The sequence below is a fragment of the Micrasema longulum genome, unplaced genomic scaffold (genome assembly GCF_059751315.1).
Source record: "Micrasema longulum isolate JH-2025_06_02 unplaced genomic scaffold, ASM5975131v1 h1tg000469l, whole genome shotgun sequence".
NCBI lineage: Eukaryota > Metazoa > Arthropoda > Insecta > Trichoptera > Brachycentridae > Micrasema > Micrasema longulum.
This window is the reverse complement of record NW_028277667.1, coordinates 412,577-427,803: the sequence shown is the minus strand read 5'-3', so window position 1 is coordinate 427,803 and position 15,227 is coordinate 412,577. Positions and strand designations below refer to the sequence as shown.

General features: G+C 34.2%; 1 protein-coding gene across 1 annotated transcript in view; it reads right to left on the bottom strand.

The window, feature by feature from the left end:
* Nucleotides 1-15,227, bottom strand: part of Cftr (CF transmembrane conductance regulator) — a 91,029-nt gene that overhangs the window by 15,465 nt on the left and 60,337 nt on the right. The window contains exons 4-13 of the mRNA XM_088226802.1: nt 11,394-11,619; nt 9,412-9,568; nt 8,971-9,220; nt 6,928-7,143; nt 5,123-5,290; nt 3,854-3,991; nt 2,820-2,987; nt 1,783-1,911; nt 1,457-1,550; nt 394-526 (exon numbers count right to left, since the gene is read on the bottom strand). Of these exons, the coding sequence (XP_088082928.1) occupies nt 394-526; nt 1,457-1,550; nt 1,783-1,911; nt 2,820-2,987; nt 3,854-3,991; nt 5,123-5,290; nt 6,928-7,143; nt 8,971-9,220; nt 9,412-9,568; nt 11,394-11,619 (1,679 nt within the window). The remainder of the gene's footprint in view (nt 1-393; nt 527-1,456; nt 1,551-1,782; nt 1,912-2,819; nt 2,988-3,853; nt 3,992-5,122; nt 5,291-6,927; nt 7,144-8,970; nt 9,221-9,411; nt 9,569-11,393; nt 11,620-15,227) is intronic.

Here is a 15,227-nt window from a genome sequence, read left to right as displayed (position 1 = left end):
GCCTGCCCTTGCTGTAAGAACACATCGACAGCACCGTTTAATGAGATTTCATTCACTGTTCTGAGGATCCTTGGCAGAGGGGAAAAGAATCCGATGTTGGTTTTATAATTTCCCACAGCAAAGACAGCATTGGTACACAAGTTACGGCGAGGTACATTATGGTTAATCTGAGCAAGAATATCATGGGCACAGTTAGATATTAATTTGTGCAAGAATATTAAACCAGTCAAAATCCTTCTGAATTCTAAACTGAAAATATGAAAGTATTTGAGTTTAGTCATACCACTCCACAACTTCGGGAATTACACTGCCTACGTTTTCCACAGAGGGTGGAATACAAACTCTGTTGTCCTTATGTTGTTATTTCATGGGGGAAAAGACACGCGTACTCACCACGCTGTGAGGTAAAGGTCTCCCATGGAAGTGATGGCTTGGGCCAGGAGAATCATTAACAGGGTTATGAAGAGGAGGAACACTCCGCCACCAGACCTCAGATACTTGTAGTACACAGATTTGGACAGGTTACCTGAAAAATACAAATATTAACACTGAGCGAAAACCCACTACACCAATCTGTTTCTTAAATTTAACTTTTTGTACATCGACGGGTTTATTGCCAACTGAAAATTTCTTCCAACCAACTGATAAAATATGTGTTGTTTATTTCATTTTAGTTTCAAAATGTTTTGAACTGATACAAAAACAGGGCAAACTAAATGTGTATGTAAATAAATTATTATTAATATTAGCCTTCGACGGAACACCCTGCTAGAATGAACCTTTCCGGAACTTCTAGATGTAGGTTCTGCAATGCAGATAAGTTCACACAAAGACAAAAGTGTTTGCATAAAGACAACGCGCGACAGACAGACAGGCGCACGGTGGTGGGGGTAATCATTGTTCCGTGCAGTAGCCTGCCAGTTTTTCTCCGTGGCAATGTCTCGGGACAATGTTTTGTCCTACAAATTGCTGTTTAGACGTGGACAATGGTTGAGTCCTGGGACAAAACAGTATTGTATTGTACAAGTTTAAATGGTCTTTTATTGTCGACAACCCTAAAATCATGCGGAACATTAAGTTTTATGTTTGACCTTCATCATCATGCAACATTATCAGCAAACCCCTATTCGCACCTGATGATGCATAGGACACTGCTTGGTAAAGTGAATGCAGCGTATCTCGATCATCTGTTAAAGAATGGCTAGTGCCAGTCCAAGGACAATGAAATCACCTTACAAACAAATATTTCATGTAGACCCCTCCCAGAAATCAAAACCTGGACTTTAAGCACGGCAGACGAACGCGCCGACCACTCCACTATGACGGACTTATATGTATCTCCATTTGATTACCGTTTTAAGGGATTTTCACCTGAGAGCAGTCATCGAGTTTAGGAATCTCGTTCTAATTCCCACACAGAACTGTGTTCTTCCTTCGCCCGGACACAGATATTTACCTTTTTCCATAAGTTCCTTGTTTTCATCGGCCTCTTCTTCATCATCTTCATCATCCTTAGGAAGTAAATCGATTACTTCTGGGACATTTTTCATCTGGAAAAATAAAAAAATATCAACAATATTTAGAGTTTCATAGTTTTTGCAACATTCACCATTCCGCCTATAGGTAGTTGACTTCCATATCCACATACAGCATTTTTAAATTTTTTATATATGCTTGGTTTAAATATTACATTTGCATGTGTGTTGGCCCACTATAGAGAATGAAAGTATGGAGAAAGCAAGTGACATCTATTGTAAATTTAAGAATTTATTAACGTCTTACTTCAAGTAAAGATTTCTGTTTCTGCAGAGCCTTCTCAGAGTCCAAGTCTTCATCCTCATCGGCCATCAGTTCAGAAAACAGTGGGTTCTTATATACGTCTTCATAAGCTCCTTGGATTTCTATCCTCCCCTGTAAAATTCAATGATTCAATATTTACCTGAAGTTACTAATAAGAAAAGAAAAAATGAACCCTCTCACACACAAACACCTCATATGAGGCCCTAAAATCAGTCATGTTTGACTAGATATATCACAATGATTAATTTTTTTTGTTACACACATATTTTCAAACTTTGCTTTAGTCATATTGATAGTTCAAAAACTCGCCACCAGATGAAAACACTAATTCATGTCGATTATAAATAAAATCGCCAATATTTTTTTTATCAGCGAGTGTTTCTCCTACGTACAGTCCTTTAATATTGAAATTTGTCATTTATAAACTGTAATAAAAAATTGTAAAACTGAGGAAAACACTAAACCAATGAAAAAATGTACGGAAAAAATGGAATTACATAAAAATAAAATTAATGTACTAGACTATAGTGTAAATATACTGCTAGAAAAATTACAAAAACCGTCATAATCAGGGATTATAAATATTTTTACCTATTTTCAATGATTTCATCAAAATAATTATCTTCAGACTGATGCCCATTAGAGGGTGAAAGCGCTAATTGGTTGAATAAATAAGTGGAAGTGTACCAAGTATTTTTAATTGGCAACTTATTTATAAAAATAAGTTATTAAATCATAGAAATATAAGGCGAGTGATATTTAAATCCCAAATTTGGAACTAGTGATTGTTTCATCGCTTTCTGACATCTTAGAGACTGGACCCAGATTAATGAGATTATTATTTATATAACCCTAAATTATCAATAACTCACTATTCGAAAATGAGATTCAAGTTCTAGTAGACTGGGGTTTGAACCTCATACTTCTGATCAGTGAGTCTGGAGACCACGACCCTCGGCATTGAGCAAGACGATGACGAAAAGACAGGTGTTAAAACGAGGGTTCTATTATCGACTTACGTTTCTCAGGATGACAATATGGTCGGCAGACTTAAGGTGATGCAGCTGGTGGGTTACGAGGATGCGAGTCTTGTCGGCCAGGAAGCCCATCAGGCACTCGTTCATCAGGTGGCGGCCAACGTGAGAGTCGACGGCCGATAGGGGGTCATCCATCATGTAAAGGTCGGCCTACACATAATATACAGCAAACACATAATGCATGTTGAGAGAAAAATTATATTTTATAAGCTATAAGGGATTTTGAGAAAGGGTGTACTTCAAAAAATAAACAATTATTATTATTTTTAAAACATTCCAATATATATTTTGAGCGGATTTTTATGATTTAAATGTAATAATTAGTAGATAAAAATTAAATGATATGACTATCAATGTATTCAAAACAAATTTTCATTTATACAAAATGGCTCGCAGTTGGCATCACGTCATTTTGACATCACTCATTATGACCGCCGACTGCGCTTTTAATAAACATTGCGTACAAGTTTGGCGCCAAAACATCATTTTTTTAAAGAGTAGAATTGATTTAACATTTTTTTTGCACCACAACAGGCCATGAGGCCTAATTACAGTGGTGAATTACATCACAGAGCACCCAGGCTTGAGAAAAATCACATTTTTAATTTTTGTGTTCTCACCGGGAATCGAACCCGGAACCTTCCGTGCGTGAGTCAAGCGTCTTGACCACTACACCACGGAGGCCGCCGTCTTGACCACTACATCATTAACCGTTTGTCCCAACAGAGTGCAAAACACCTCGTTTTCGGGTAATTCAAAATAAGCGTATTTTAAACCCGTGTAGAAAATTTATCCCATGTCGCACGAAATAATATTAATACTGTTACCATCGTAATTTTTTGCTTATTTAAAAATAAAAAAGTTTAAAAAAAGAGAAAGGCCCTATTATTGACTAAAATAATAAATTATCTTTGCATTCTGGAAAAAGAACTGAAAAAACATTCATTTCTTAATTACTCAAAATGAAAAAAAAATGGAGAATGCCATCTTTGTTTCACCATGATTCATTTAATTACCTGTCTGTATACAGCTCTAGCAAGATTAATCCTGGCACGCTGTCCGCCCGACAGAGAGACTCCCCTCTCCCCCACCATAGTCTGGTCTCCTCGAGGGAACTGGTCAAAGTCCTTCTCTAGGGAACAAGCCTTAACTACCTGAAAACAAATTGCATTGTCAATAAACAGAAGACTCTCATAAAACATCAAAAATATAATTTTATAAAACTATTTTTCGACTGGCAGATTATGCCTCTTGAAATTTAAACTAAACTTAGGTACATAAGTACTCATATAAAGAGGAAGTATTTAAGTATAATTTGTTTTAACCCTTCCCTTACCGTGTCAAAAAAATCCGCGCCTTGGGTGTCAATACACATGCAAAAAATTAGAGATCTTAAATCGGAAAAATGAAAAATTCATAGGCAATTGCTAAAACCATGAAAAAATCATTGGCTGACGTTCGCAGCTCTAACAAAGGGAACGCCTCTAACAATGGCCGAAAGCAACTGCGCACAACTGGCGTACTGTGGCAGTGATATAGGTAACTTTGCTACTGGCCTGTGTGATACGTGAATTTGTCTCTCTCGCTCGTGAATATACCATTGAGAGTGAGACGTAAAGAGTGTTTGAGACAACCGTACATTCGATACTCCTATATACAATATACGACACATAGGTTAAAAAAAAAATATGCGTTAATGATTTATCTCCGATTTTTTACAAAATTCATTTCTATACAAAATCCTTTTCTATACCCTATAATTTCTTTTCACTGGGTTTTAAAGAACCCAAAAATACTATTGACTAACATTTATATTATTTTTTTAATGTATTCTGATCAGTGCACCCCTGATAGTAAGAAGAGCTTCGCAATTGCGCCACTAGGCACAGTTTGACATTTACAAAAAATATTTATGTTTAAACAATTATTGTTTTAAGCTTTGTTAATCACTTATGAACAAATATTTACCAATGAAAAGTTACACAATCCTTTTTGCAATATTTATCAGAAAGGTTTTTACATAGTTTCATGACACAGGCAGACATTTTGTTTTCGATTCTAAACGTCACACCTAGTTGGCGGTGGAAGAACGACTAAATACACATTGGGCATCGTTGGTTGTAAAGTATTACTATTACTAGCGCCCTTGGGGTGATTTTCACAAAAATGGCGCTGTATAAATTATCCAACTATAGATTACGATTTTGTTTTGCATGTGTCTATGTGAGTGTTGCTAGTAATTTTTATTGTTCCAAAAACAAATATTACAAAATATTGATTATTACCTTCCTGTATCTGTCTTTGTCGAACGGTTGCCCAAAGAGAATATTCTGCCGCACGGTCGCCACAAACAGCCACGGCTCCTGCGAGCTGTAGGCCACGCTCGCTCCTCCCAAGTCCATCGTACCCTCAGTCAATGGCAGTTCTCCCAGGAGGACTTGGAACAGTGAACTCTGGCAGACAATAAAAAAAACAAATAAATATGGGTGCCCAATATCCTTATTTATGAATCATTTGAAATTGCTTGTTGAGCCACGCATATGGCACGAGTATTGATCCAATAATGTTTCCAATTCCGCGTCTTCGTACACTTTCGGCCTTCTGTTACGTTTTTTGTCTTAGATGTCAGAATAACCATTCTTAAACTTTTGAAACAGCTCACGACAACTTCTCTTACTTAAGACAGTTTCACCATATGCTTCAACAAGCAATCGATGAGCCTCTGTTAGAGATTTCTTTAAATCGAAGAAGTAAATCAAAAGTTCCTGCTAATGACTCTTAATCGGCTCAAAACTTGACATTTTCGACCAACATTTTCCACAATAATAATATTTAAATATCAAGACATTCAAGTTTTTGTATCTAATAATGGTAAAGATTTTCTTTTCTTTGCATAGGCAATTGATAAAATATTTTAATACAGTAATATACGTTGTTAATATGCAATTACTTGAGCCCAAGATATGAAATTTTATAATGCGATGTATAATTATAGATTTAGCAAAAGCACACAGGCCATTAAGGAGATCAACATTAAAATCTTCTCTTTGTTTGCAATCCCAATGTTATCTGTTTTCTTAACATTATCTAGAATCCAGTGAAGTACAAAATTTAATAGCTGGCCCTGATTTCATATATATTTTAAAATATAATTATCACTAAAATAAATAAGATTATCAGTATTATTAAAATTACCTCAGTCAGATTATAATCAGACTCATTATAGTCAGATTATCAGACCCTCAAAATGGTTTGAAGTATTTATTTATTATATATACGGCCTAAGCCAATCACAAAAGCATGTATAAAAGTTGTGACTAACAACCTTATTTCAAATAATGTAGAAATATCCACAACTGGCCGATTGAATGAACCAGGTCCGTCAAACACCGAAGTTGAAAATACTTTTAGATCATCGAGCAATCTACATGAGATTTTATTATGGCCTGATACATCAAAGAGAAAAGGAAAACGACAAACGAAGAGAACACTGTTTGCTACCACATGCACATGTGGAAAATACAGGGCAATGTGCGAAGAAAAAATAATGGAAAACGAAAGACTGAAGAAGTTAAAATAATTGAAAGATAAGGTGATAGATGAAAAAAGCAAAGACAACTGTTTGTGTTGTGTTTTATCTCCAAAAAAGCCATTAAAAAGATTCCAAAATTAGTGTTCTCTATATATATTTTTCTCTGTTATATTTTTGTTTATATTTATAATTATGTTCATGTTTATATGGTAGAATTGGCTCTGCACTATATAGCCATTTTACTGGAATAAAATAAAATAATAATAATAATTTAAAAAATCAATTAACATGCCAGATACAAATGATTTTTCGTGTGTCAATATAAATCACTCCTTAGACGTTCTAAAAAGTTATGTCGTCACTTTTGCTAACAACTGTCATTCAAATCAAGCGATTTGTAAATTCATTTTTATTGTATGAGAGGGTACGATAGCAAAATACGAGTTTGATCGCGTTAAATGAGTGAGATGGGTCTATGACGAACAAACGAACTTACGAAACGAAATTGTTCCCAGTGTTTTTTTTGCATACAGACTTCCGCACTCTTACTTGACTTACCTTTCCTGCCCCCACAGGGCCGACTATGGCGCAGAAAGTGCCGGGCTTGATCCTCAGCGAAATCTCGCGGAGGGTGTCCACGATGGCCTCACTAGACCAGCTGGCGCGGGCTTTGGACAGCACGACGTCGGAGCGGCTTATGGGAGCGCCCTTCTCCGACCCGTTGAGGGAAATTATCTTGGCCTTAGTCACCTTCTCTTCCAGCATCATGAACTCCTAAGGAAAAAATAATTACAGGTATACAAGGGATGATTGGTGTGCACCACCCCTGACCTACTTCGAAGTAGAGGAGAAAAACTTTTTGTACTTTATTTATCTAGTTTTAATTTAGCAATTTCTATAGCTTCCTGATAGAACATTAAACTGTTACTTTTTTTAAGTCTATGATTTTCTCGGTTCCAACAAATTACCCCCAGTCTCTCGAGTGTAATGTAATGTATGTAAAAAAAAAAAGAAGTTATTAATTGCGACTCTTTCCGATGACACTATAGTTACCCAATTAATTTTTTTCTTATCTCCAATCAACCTGTCTTAGACCATAAATTGTTTTTTTTTAAATGATTTTATTGAGTAAGAGAGAGGAGGCATCAAGTGGCATCTCTTTAATTTAAACTGGTATTATTATGATGGATAACTTATATAGCGCCAGTTTCGTAATATAATACCTCAAGGTGCTTTACATAGTGATTCTATAGATAAATAAATTTAATTCAAGCTTTTAAATTTGTAATTCAATTAAAACAGTTTATTTTGTGGTCACATGCTACGGATTTATTAAAATGATTTAGAGAACAAGTGGGTTTTCAGTTTTTTCCGAAACATCACCTCACTTTCACAGCCTCGCACCTCTGCTGGGAGAGCATTTCATGCCATAGGGCTTACGACCGCTAATGCGCTTGGTAAATTTAGTGCGCTGTTTGCGTAGAGGTGTAATAACTTTTTCTCTCGCCGTAGATGTAGCTGATCTAAGCGTGAGACGCCTGTCAGCTAGTTCATCTGGAATGCATAGTTCCCTTAGATATTTTGGAGCAGAGTTGTGCGGTGATTTATACAGTGGTAGGCTATCTATTTGGCAAATCCATAACACTAAAGCGATTGAGACGCCTAATATTTCCACTACATCTAGTAAGCTGCTGGCCAGACTATTGAACTGGTCACCGAGTATTTGCTAAATACCAATATGTATCTACTTACGAAAATATAAATATAAATCAACACGGAAAAAAGAACTACCGCCATTGGAAGATAACTGTAATTGTCTTTGTAATTAGACGCTGTGTCCCGCCGTATCCTACCATCATCTCATAGTTCGTCTAAGTTATTTTTGTGTATGGAATACTTGTTAACTTAGTGGCAAAGAAGCTTATTTGCTATACGCGTGTAACAATCTTTAAAACTTTTTACAGGTGGCCGTTTTAAAATTGAACAACAGCAAAATGACATATGACCCTATTGTTTTATTTTTTTGGCATGATAGTAAGGTGTTTATTTATTTATATATACGCCCAATGGGCATTTTTAAGGACATATTTATGCATAGAAAAATTTTATAAAAGAAAGTAGAAAGACACAATGGTATATAGTGGAATTGGTGGGAGTGGAAGCGGGAGAGGGGTGTTTATAATTGAATTTGATTCAGTGATCGTTTGAAAGAAGACAACTTGTTATCAAAGAAATCAAGACTGGTATGTTTGTTGGCAGACCTTAGAATTCCGGGCATAGGGGAATGAAAACCATAATTAAAACATGACATTAAGGTAAAACAAATACCTTAATGCCATATTTAAATTTTAATATTTTTCTTTCTTTTACACATTTTTTCCCATTTCATAAAAAAATAAAATGCCACATAGCACAAAATGTAATTTTGTGACTGCCTTATTTTATTACAAATGAAAACGGAGCTAAAATGCTCATTTTATTTTTGTTAATAAAACTTTGAACTTTAAAACTTGTGCTTCATTTTTGTATTGTTTCTCAAAATATGCGGGTGTCATAAAAGCTGCATCCGTTACATCCCTACTATTGATCCAAATAAATTACCTCCAGCCTCTTGACAGAGATCCTGGCCTCCCCGTAGGTGGACAGGGCGAAGGGGAACATGATGGAGACGGTCAGCTGCAGCATGTTGTAGTACTGGGCTATAGAGAACACCACGTCTCCGCGGAGACCGTTCCCCTGCAGGACAAAGGCCACGATGGTCGCGTACAGCGACACCCTCTCCATGAACACCATTAGGGCGAGGGAGAAGCCGCGGATGTACGCGGTCTTTCCGATCAATTTCATTTCCACTCTGAAATCATCCAATCAAAGAATTATTCGTTTTCAATTACATAATTTTGAAAAAGAACTATAATTAAAATTCTGTAGTTTCTAGATAAAAGTTCCTAATCCTTTGAACTTTATTTATAACATATTTAGTTTTTTTTGGCATTGAACATACAGAAGATATTTTAAGGAAATAATTTTTAAAAACATACTGACCGTCTGGACAATGCAACAAGCTTCTCAAACGGCTTTTCCCACGCATACATTTTGATGACCTGGATCCCGGCCACTATTTCACTCATCAACTTGACACGTTCGTCCGTACGCATGGCAATCTTCTTGCGCATTATCGTCTGGTATCTGCTCAGATATCCTGGAAAAGAAATAAACATTTTACCACTAGTTTTCCCTAGCCGGGACACTCCTAAAGACATATGAGAAACTGCATTTTTTTATAAATTAGGTTGTACATTTAAATATATATTAACACATACTATTTTCATAAGGGAATATGAATGTCTAGGCTTATGTCCGGTCATTAGCAGGTTTACTACTACTACCATCACACCATTTTCCGTAGGATAACGCAGAGAGGATGGACCGCCACACACATGTATCCACACGAGGTCTGTTCAGAAAATAGCGGGAATTTTTAAATTTTGCTGGTTTGGAGAATCCGATTGTCATTTTTTTTTATTATTTGGTATACGGACCCCTGAAGTATGCTAAAATTTTCAGCTGTATTCATTGTTTACCCGTGGCACCCGCTAATGTTAGACGTGTTTTTATGAACTCGGTGATTATCGTTTGTTAATAAAATGGATCAAAGAATTTGTATCAAATTTTGTAGAAAAATGAATTTAAGGGTAACAAAGTTCGTGAAATATTAACAGAAGCCTATGATGAGTCTGCTATGAGTAAAACAAAAGTTTACAAGTGGTTTAAGCATTTCCAAGATGGCTGTGAAGACGTTTAAGTTGATGAACAGCCCGGACACCACAGCACATCAACAACCAATGAAAACGTGGAAAAGGTTAATGAAATGGTTATGAACAATCGTCGAATCATAATCAGAGAAGTCGCTGATGATGTTGGCATATCGATTGGCTCATGCCACAAAATTTCTTCGAATGTTTTGGGTATGAAACGCATGGCAGCAAAATTTGTTACAAAAATTGCCGAACATGTTTAACCTTAGCGGCTGCCATAGAGAAAGTAAACAATGAATACAGCTGAAAATTTTGGCATACTTCAGGGGCATGTATACCAATATAATAAAAAATATTACAATCGGACTCTCCAAACCCGCGAAATTATAAAATTCCTGTTATTTTCTGAACACACCTTATACACCCCTAGCTTCATCCAAAATTCATACATGCCCTTCGGTTGTCTGCTTTTGACATGACCAGACTTTTGAACATGATTTTGGTTAATCTGATAATGCCATATATTTTTTGGTCGTCGCCTACCTATTTTCTTCTTTTTTTTTTTTCTTTTTTTTTATTTTATTTCATTTTTTTTAAATGTTTTTTATTTATTTATTCATTCTAAATTACACTTGTTTAAATATTTATGAAATTATTAAGGCTTTTTAGGCTACGCCCGTATCAAGCCACAATAAATAACAAGAAAAATACATAGTAAGATTAATTAGATCAAATTATAATGACATAAAATAACATCAAATTATAATGTAATAAATAATCAAATTCCAAAGAATACAATGCAAAAATGATAATCAGAAATAATTTTAAAAATATAAATTAAACAAATTAAGAATCACACATAATCAAATATACAAAATAGTGGTATCATTAAAATCAACAAAATAATAGAAAAATATAGCAGTATTAAAAAAAAAAACAAAATAAGAGTATCATTTAAATCAACAGAAAAGGAATATATATATAAAAGCATAATTGAGAAGATAATTGAGATATGTTTTCTAGAAACTCACTCAATACTATAGTAAGAAATATAAGAAATAGGAGCAATAAATTATATACCAAATAATAGTACGTACTAAATTAAATTATGCAAAAATACATAATGAAAAAATTATCAATATATATAAAAAGCAAATAAAAGTAAAAATATGGATGGAAAGCAGATTTGTAAATTTTTGCTAATTCTTTGCTTAGTTGTTAGTCTAATATACATATTTTTTAAATCCGGTGAACTTCCTCATTGCATACCTTGCAGGAAAACAGCTTGGAGGACCAACACAGCTATCCCAATGAATGCTGCCTCTTGTACGCTCCGCCACATGAGGTAGGCGGCCAAGGGGATCTGCAGGGGCATGATCCACAGGTAGTGGGCGAAGGAAGCCGCCACATCGAAGCGGTTGACGTCGTTGGACATCAAGTTGACTACGTGCCCCGTCGCTGTCTTGCCCAGGGATGAACGGTTCAACCGAAGAATCTAAAAAAAAAAATACATCAATATTTATTTGAAAACACGTACACAGTCAATAATCAGGGTAACCAAATAGAAAAAATAATGTTTTATGTGGCAATAATCAACTCAAAACCTGCTTTTAGCATTTTATTTTGTTCAAATATTTTTTTTGTTTTTTTTAAAAATAAATATTTGCGTTCTTATAATTTACACAAATATTGAATTTTGAGGGCCATTTTCAACGAGTTGTAAATAACTCACTATTAGAAAATGGGAATCAAGTTGGGGTAGAGTGGGATTCGAAACACGGACCTTCGATCCGTGAGTCCGAGACACTAGCCACGGGACCACAACCCGATTCGTATTTTGTATTAACTTAATCCAAAAAAACAATTGTCTTTTTACATTTTTTATTATTATCTGTATGAAATTTTTTTTTACATGTGAGGTCCGATAAATTTTCTAAAATTGTTTTAAAATACGCATATTTCGTAAAAATAAGTCATATTTTGATATTTTTTTTTTTATTTTTATTTTTTTTTTTATTTTCTTTTATTCAGGAAACATACAGTACAGTTACAAAGTTTAATATTTTACACAATTGGACTTAATTCTAATGGACCAGTGAAGTTTCCATATTTATTTTTACGAAATAAAATAATACCTTAACCCTTTGAGACCCTATGTATGTTCAAACGAACACTAATTTTGCGATTTTATTCATCCCATAATAATGAAATAATAATTTCGGGTTTTTGTTTTCTAATTGCTGGAAATATTCTCTATGGCATCTATTTTTTCCGCTAGGTTGCAATCCATAATCCCACTTAAATTTAGCATTCAAATTTTGACAGATCGACATTTGTTAGAGCACCTAACTCCTTCTGTTGTTATTTGGACTATTTAAGGTAAGTCGTTGATTTTTTCATGCAATTTATATTTATTTTGTTGCCTAAAGGCGTATTCTTACGATACCATAAGCTGTTAAATCCATTTTTAAAAGTTATTTACTAGAATTTTAAAGTTAATATTTTTCCAGTATGACTGATTGTTCATGTTTTATTATCATTAGAAATTCTTTAATTTTTGCAGGAATTATAGTAAATCTTTAATTTATTTTATTCTTAAATGATTAAAACAATGATATTTTATGTATTTTTTTACAATTTACAGATGAATACAAGTCGAAATCGCTCTACTATATGAGGCGACATTTCAGACATTGAGCTGGAGGAGGAAGATGAAATTGATGAAATACTGGATCTCTGGAGTCGCGAGCCCTGTAAACGCCTAGACATCCATATTCCCTTCTGAAAAATGTTTTCCCCCTCTAACAGAGACAGCAACAAATGCAGATCTAAATACCCCCCTAGGGTGGAAATCCAGCCTGTCTGCAAGCATTTGGACATACTCAAAACATTATTAATATGTTTAAATTTATGCAAGTTTTCGAAATAACTTTTTTTATTTTTTATTAATAAAATGGATTTTAGTATGTATTTGCAATTGGTATTTATTTTCCATAGTAATAGAAAAATACCCTTTGAGACATACAATGCATGTTCAAACGAACATTGCAATAACTTCTACACTATTGGGAATTAAAAATATAAAAATACACTAAAAAATTTCAAATATTTTTCTAATCTGTTATCAAGCATCAAATATTTTTTACAACTGTCAGATTTAATTCCGGGTTAAAGGATAAACCCAGGAGTCACATTGAATGGAAATGCTCAGGAAATGAGATTTTCTGATTGCGCTATTTCCAAAACATGATAACTTTTGAACAAAGTGAGATATTTTCAATCTATGAAGAACTTTCAATGTAAAATAATAATTATTTTAATAATAAAAGTACATATTAAAATATCGTATTTGGGACTGCTGATATATTTTGCATTAAGGTGATTCTAAACGAAAATATGAAACTATTTATTCATAGATGGGGCTTTTATAATTTTTTTATTGAAAAATGCCATTTTTACTTTTATTTTCAATGGAAATTTTACAAAACTTGGTTTGCGGAAACTTTACACTATATAAATTGTAACAAATATCATAATAATATAATTTAAGTCCTTTTCACAAAATGGTGTACAAAACAAAAAACAAGATGAGTTATTTTTTGTTTTGATCACCATTTTGTGATAAGGACCTAAATTGTATTGTTATGGTATTTGTCAAAATCAATAAAGTGTAAAGTTTCCGCAAGCACAGAACACCCAGGCTTGAGAAAAACCAAATTATTTTTTTGTGCTCTCATCTGGAGTCAAACCTACACCTAAGCCTAAAGCTAGGGTTTCCTAGGACAGCGGTGCCCGTATTTTAACGGCCGTAGTGGACGGTGATGCGGTGGACAGCCGTCGTAACGGTGACTAGAGAATGGTTTCTTAGGAAAAGGTTGTTAAATGGTGTTGATAACGCCGTTTTCCTCGGAAACCAGTCTCTAGTCACCGTTACGACGGCTGTCAACCGCATCACCGTTCAGTACGGCCGTTAAGATACGGGCACCGCTGTCCTAGGAAACCCTAGCTTTAACAAAGGAACAGTCATGTTCTAAAACCAGTCGGCAGATTTAAATAATTTAGTCACATAGAAAATATTTAGTTATATTATTTTTATATAATACGGAAATATCACATGCTATGAATATCGATAAAAATATATTAAATGGATTTAGAATAACTAATTGTATTTTCAAAATCAATATTGATTTTGCTAAGAAATGTTTTCATACATAAACGTAAAAAATAAATTTAATAAAAATACGTTGGTAGTGGTAAAAACGCGACGTTTTTGGCCTTGATTGTTATGACGTCAAGATTCGTGATAATGTTCTAAACAAATTTCAATGGCCGGGAACAAAAAGATGTGAATCGTGACGTATTAGGGGCGTGGCCAATGGAATGACCGTTTTTGCGGAAATTCAAAATTACAAATTTGAAAGTATTTTTTATGCTACAGATAATTAGCAACAAAACATTTTTTTTTACCGGACAGTATTTCATAGACCTTTATTACTTTAAAAATGTTTTTTAAAAAAGTTATATTTTCCCTATTATATATACTCTGACATACATATGAATTATATTCCTCAGCTTCCAATATTAAATACGTATAATAAATACGCATCTTATGTTAGAGTATTTATTTGTATACATAATTTTTCAAAATACTACTACAATATTTGAGTTTGTCCAAATGTTCGTAGACAAAAGACTGGATTTCACCCCCTCGGGAGTCATTAAGATTAACAAATTACAACAGCTTCAGCTCTTTAACTTTACTAAAACCAACAAATGGAAGAATTGAAGAAATGTAGATGTTCAAATATAGGCAAAATGGTAAATGTTACACAGTGTGTAAAGTGGCCACTTAAACCAGCCAATGACAGGGCATAAGCCCTGTAAATGCCTAGACTTCCATATTCCCTTATTAAGGGTATTCTCCATCCATGTTGTAATTTGTTAATCTTAATGACTCCTGAGGGGGTGAAATCCAGTCTTTTGTCTACGAACATTTGGACAAACTCAAATATTATAATAAAACCAACTGGTCCAAGAAGAAGTTTAAAAATTGAAAAATTGTTTTCAGGCGTTGCCTAGTATGTGAAATAATTCAGTTAAATA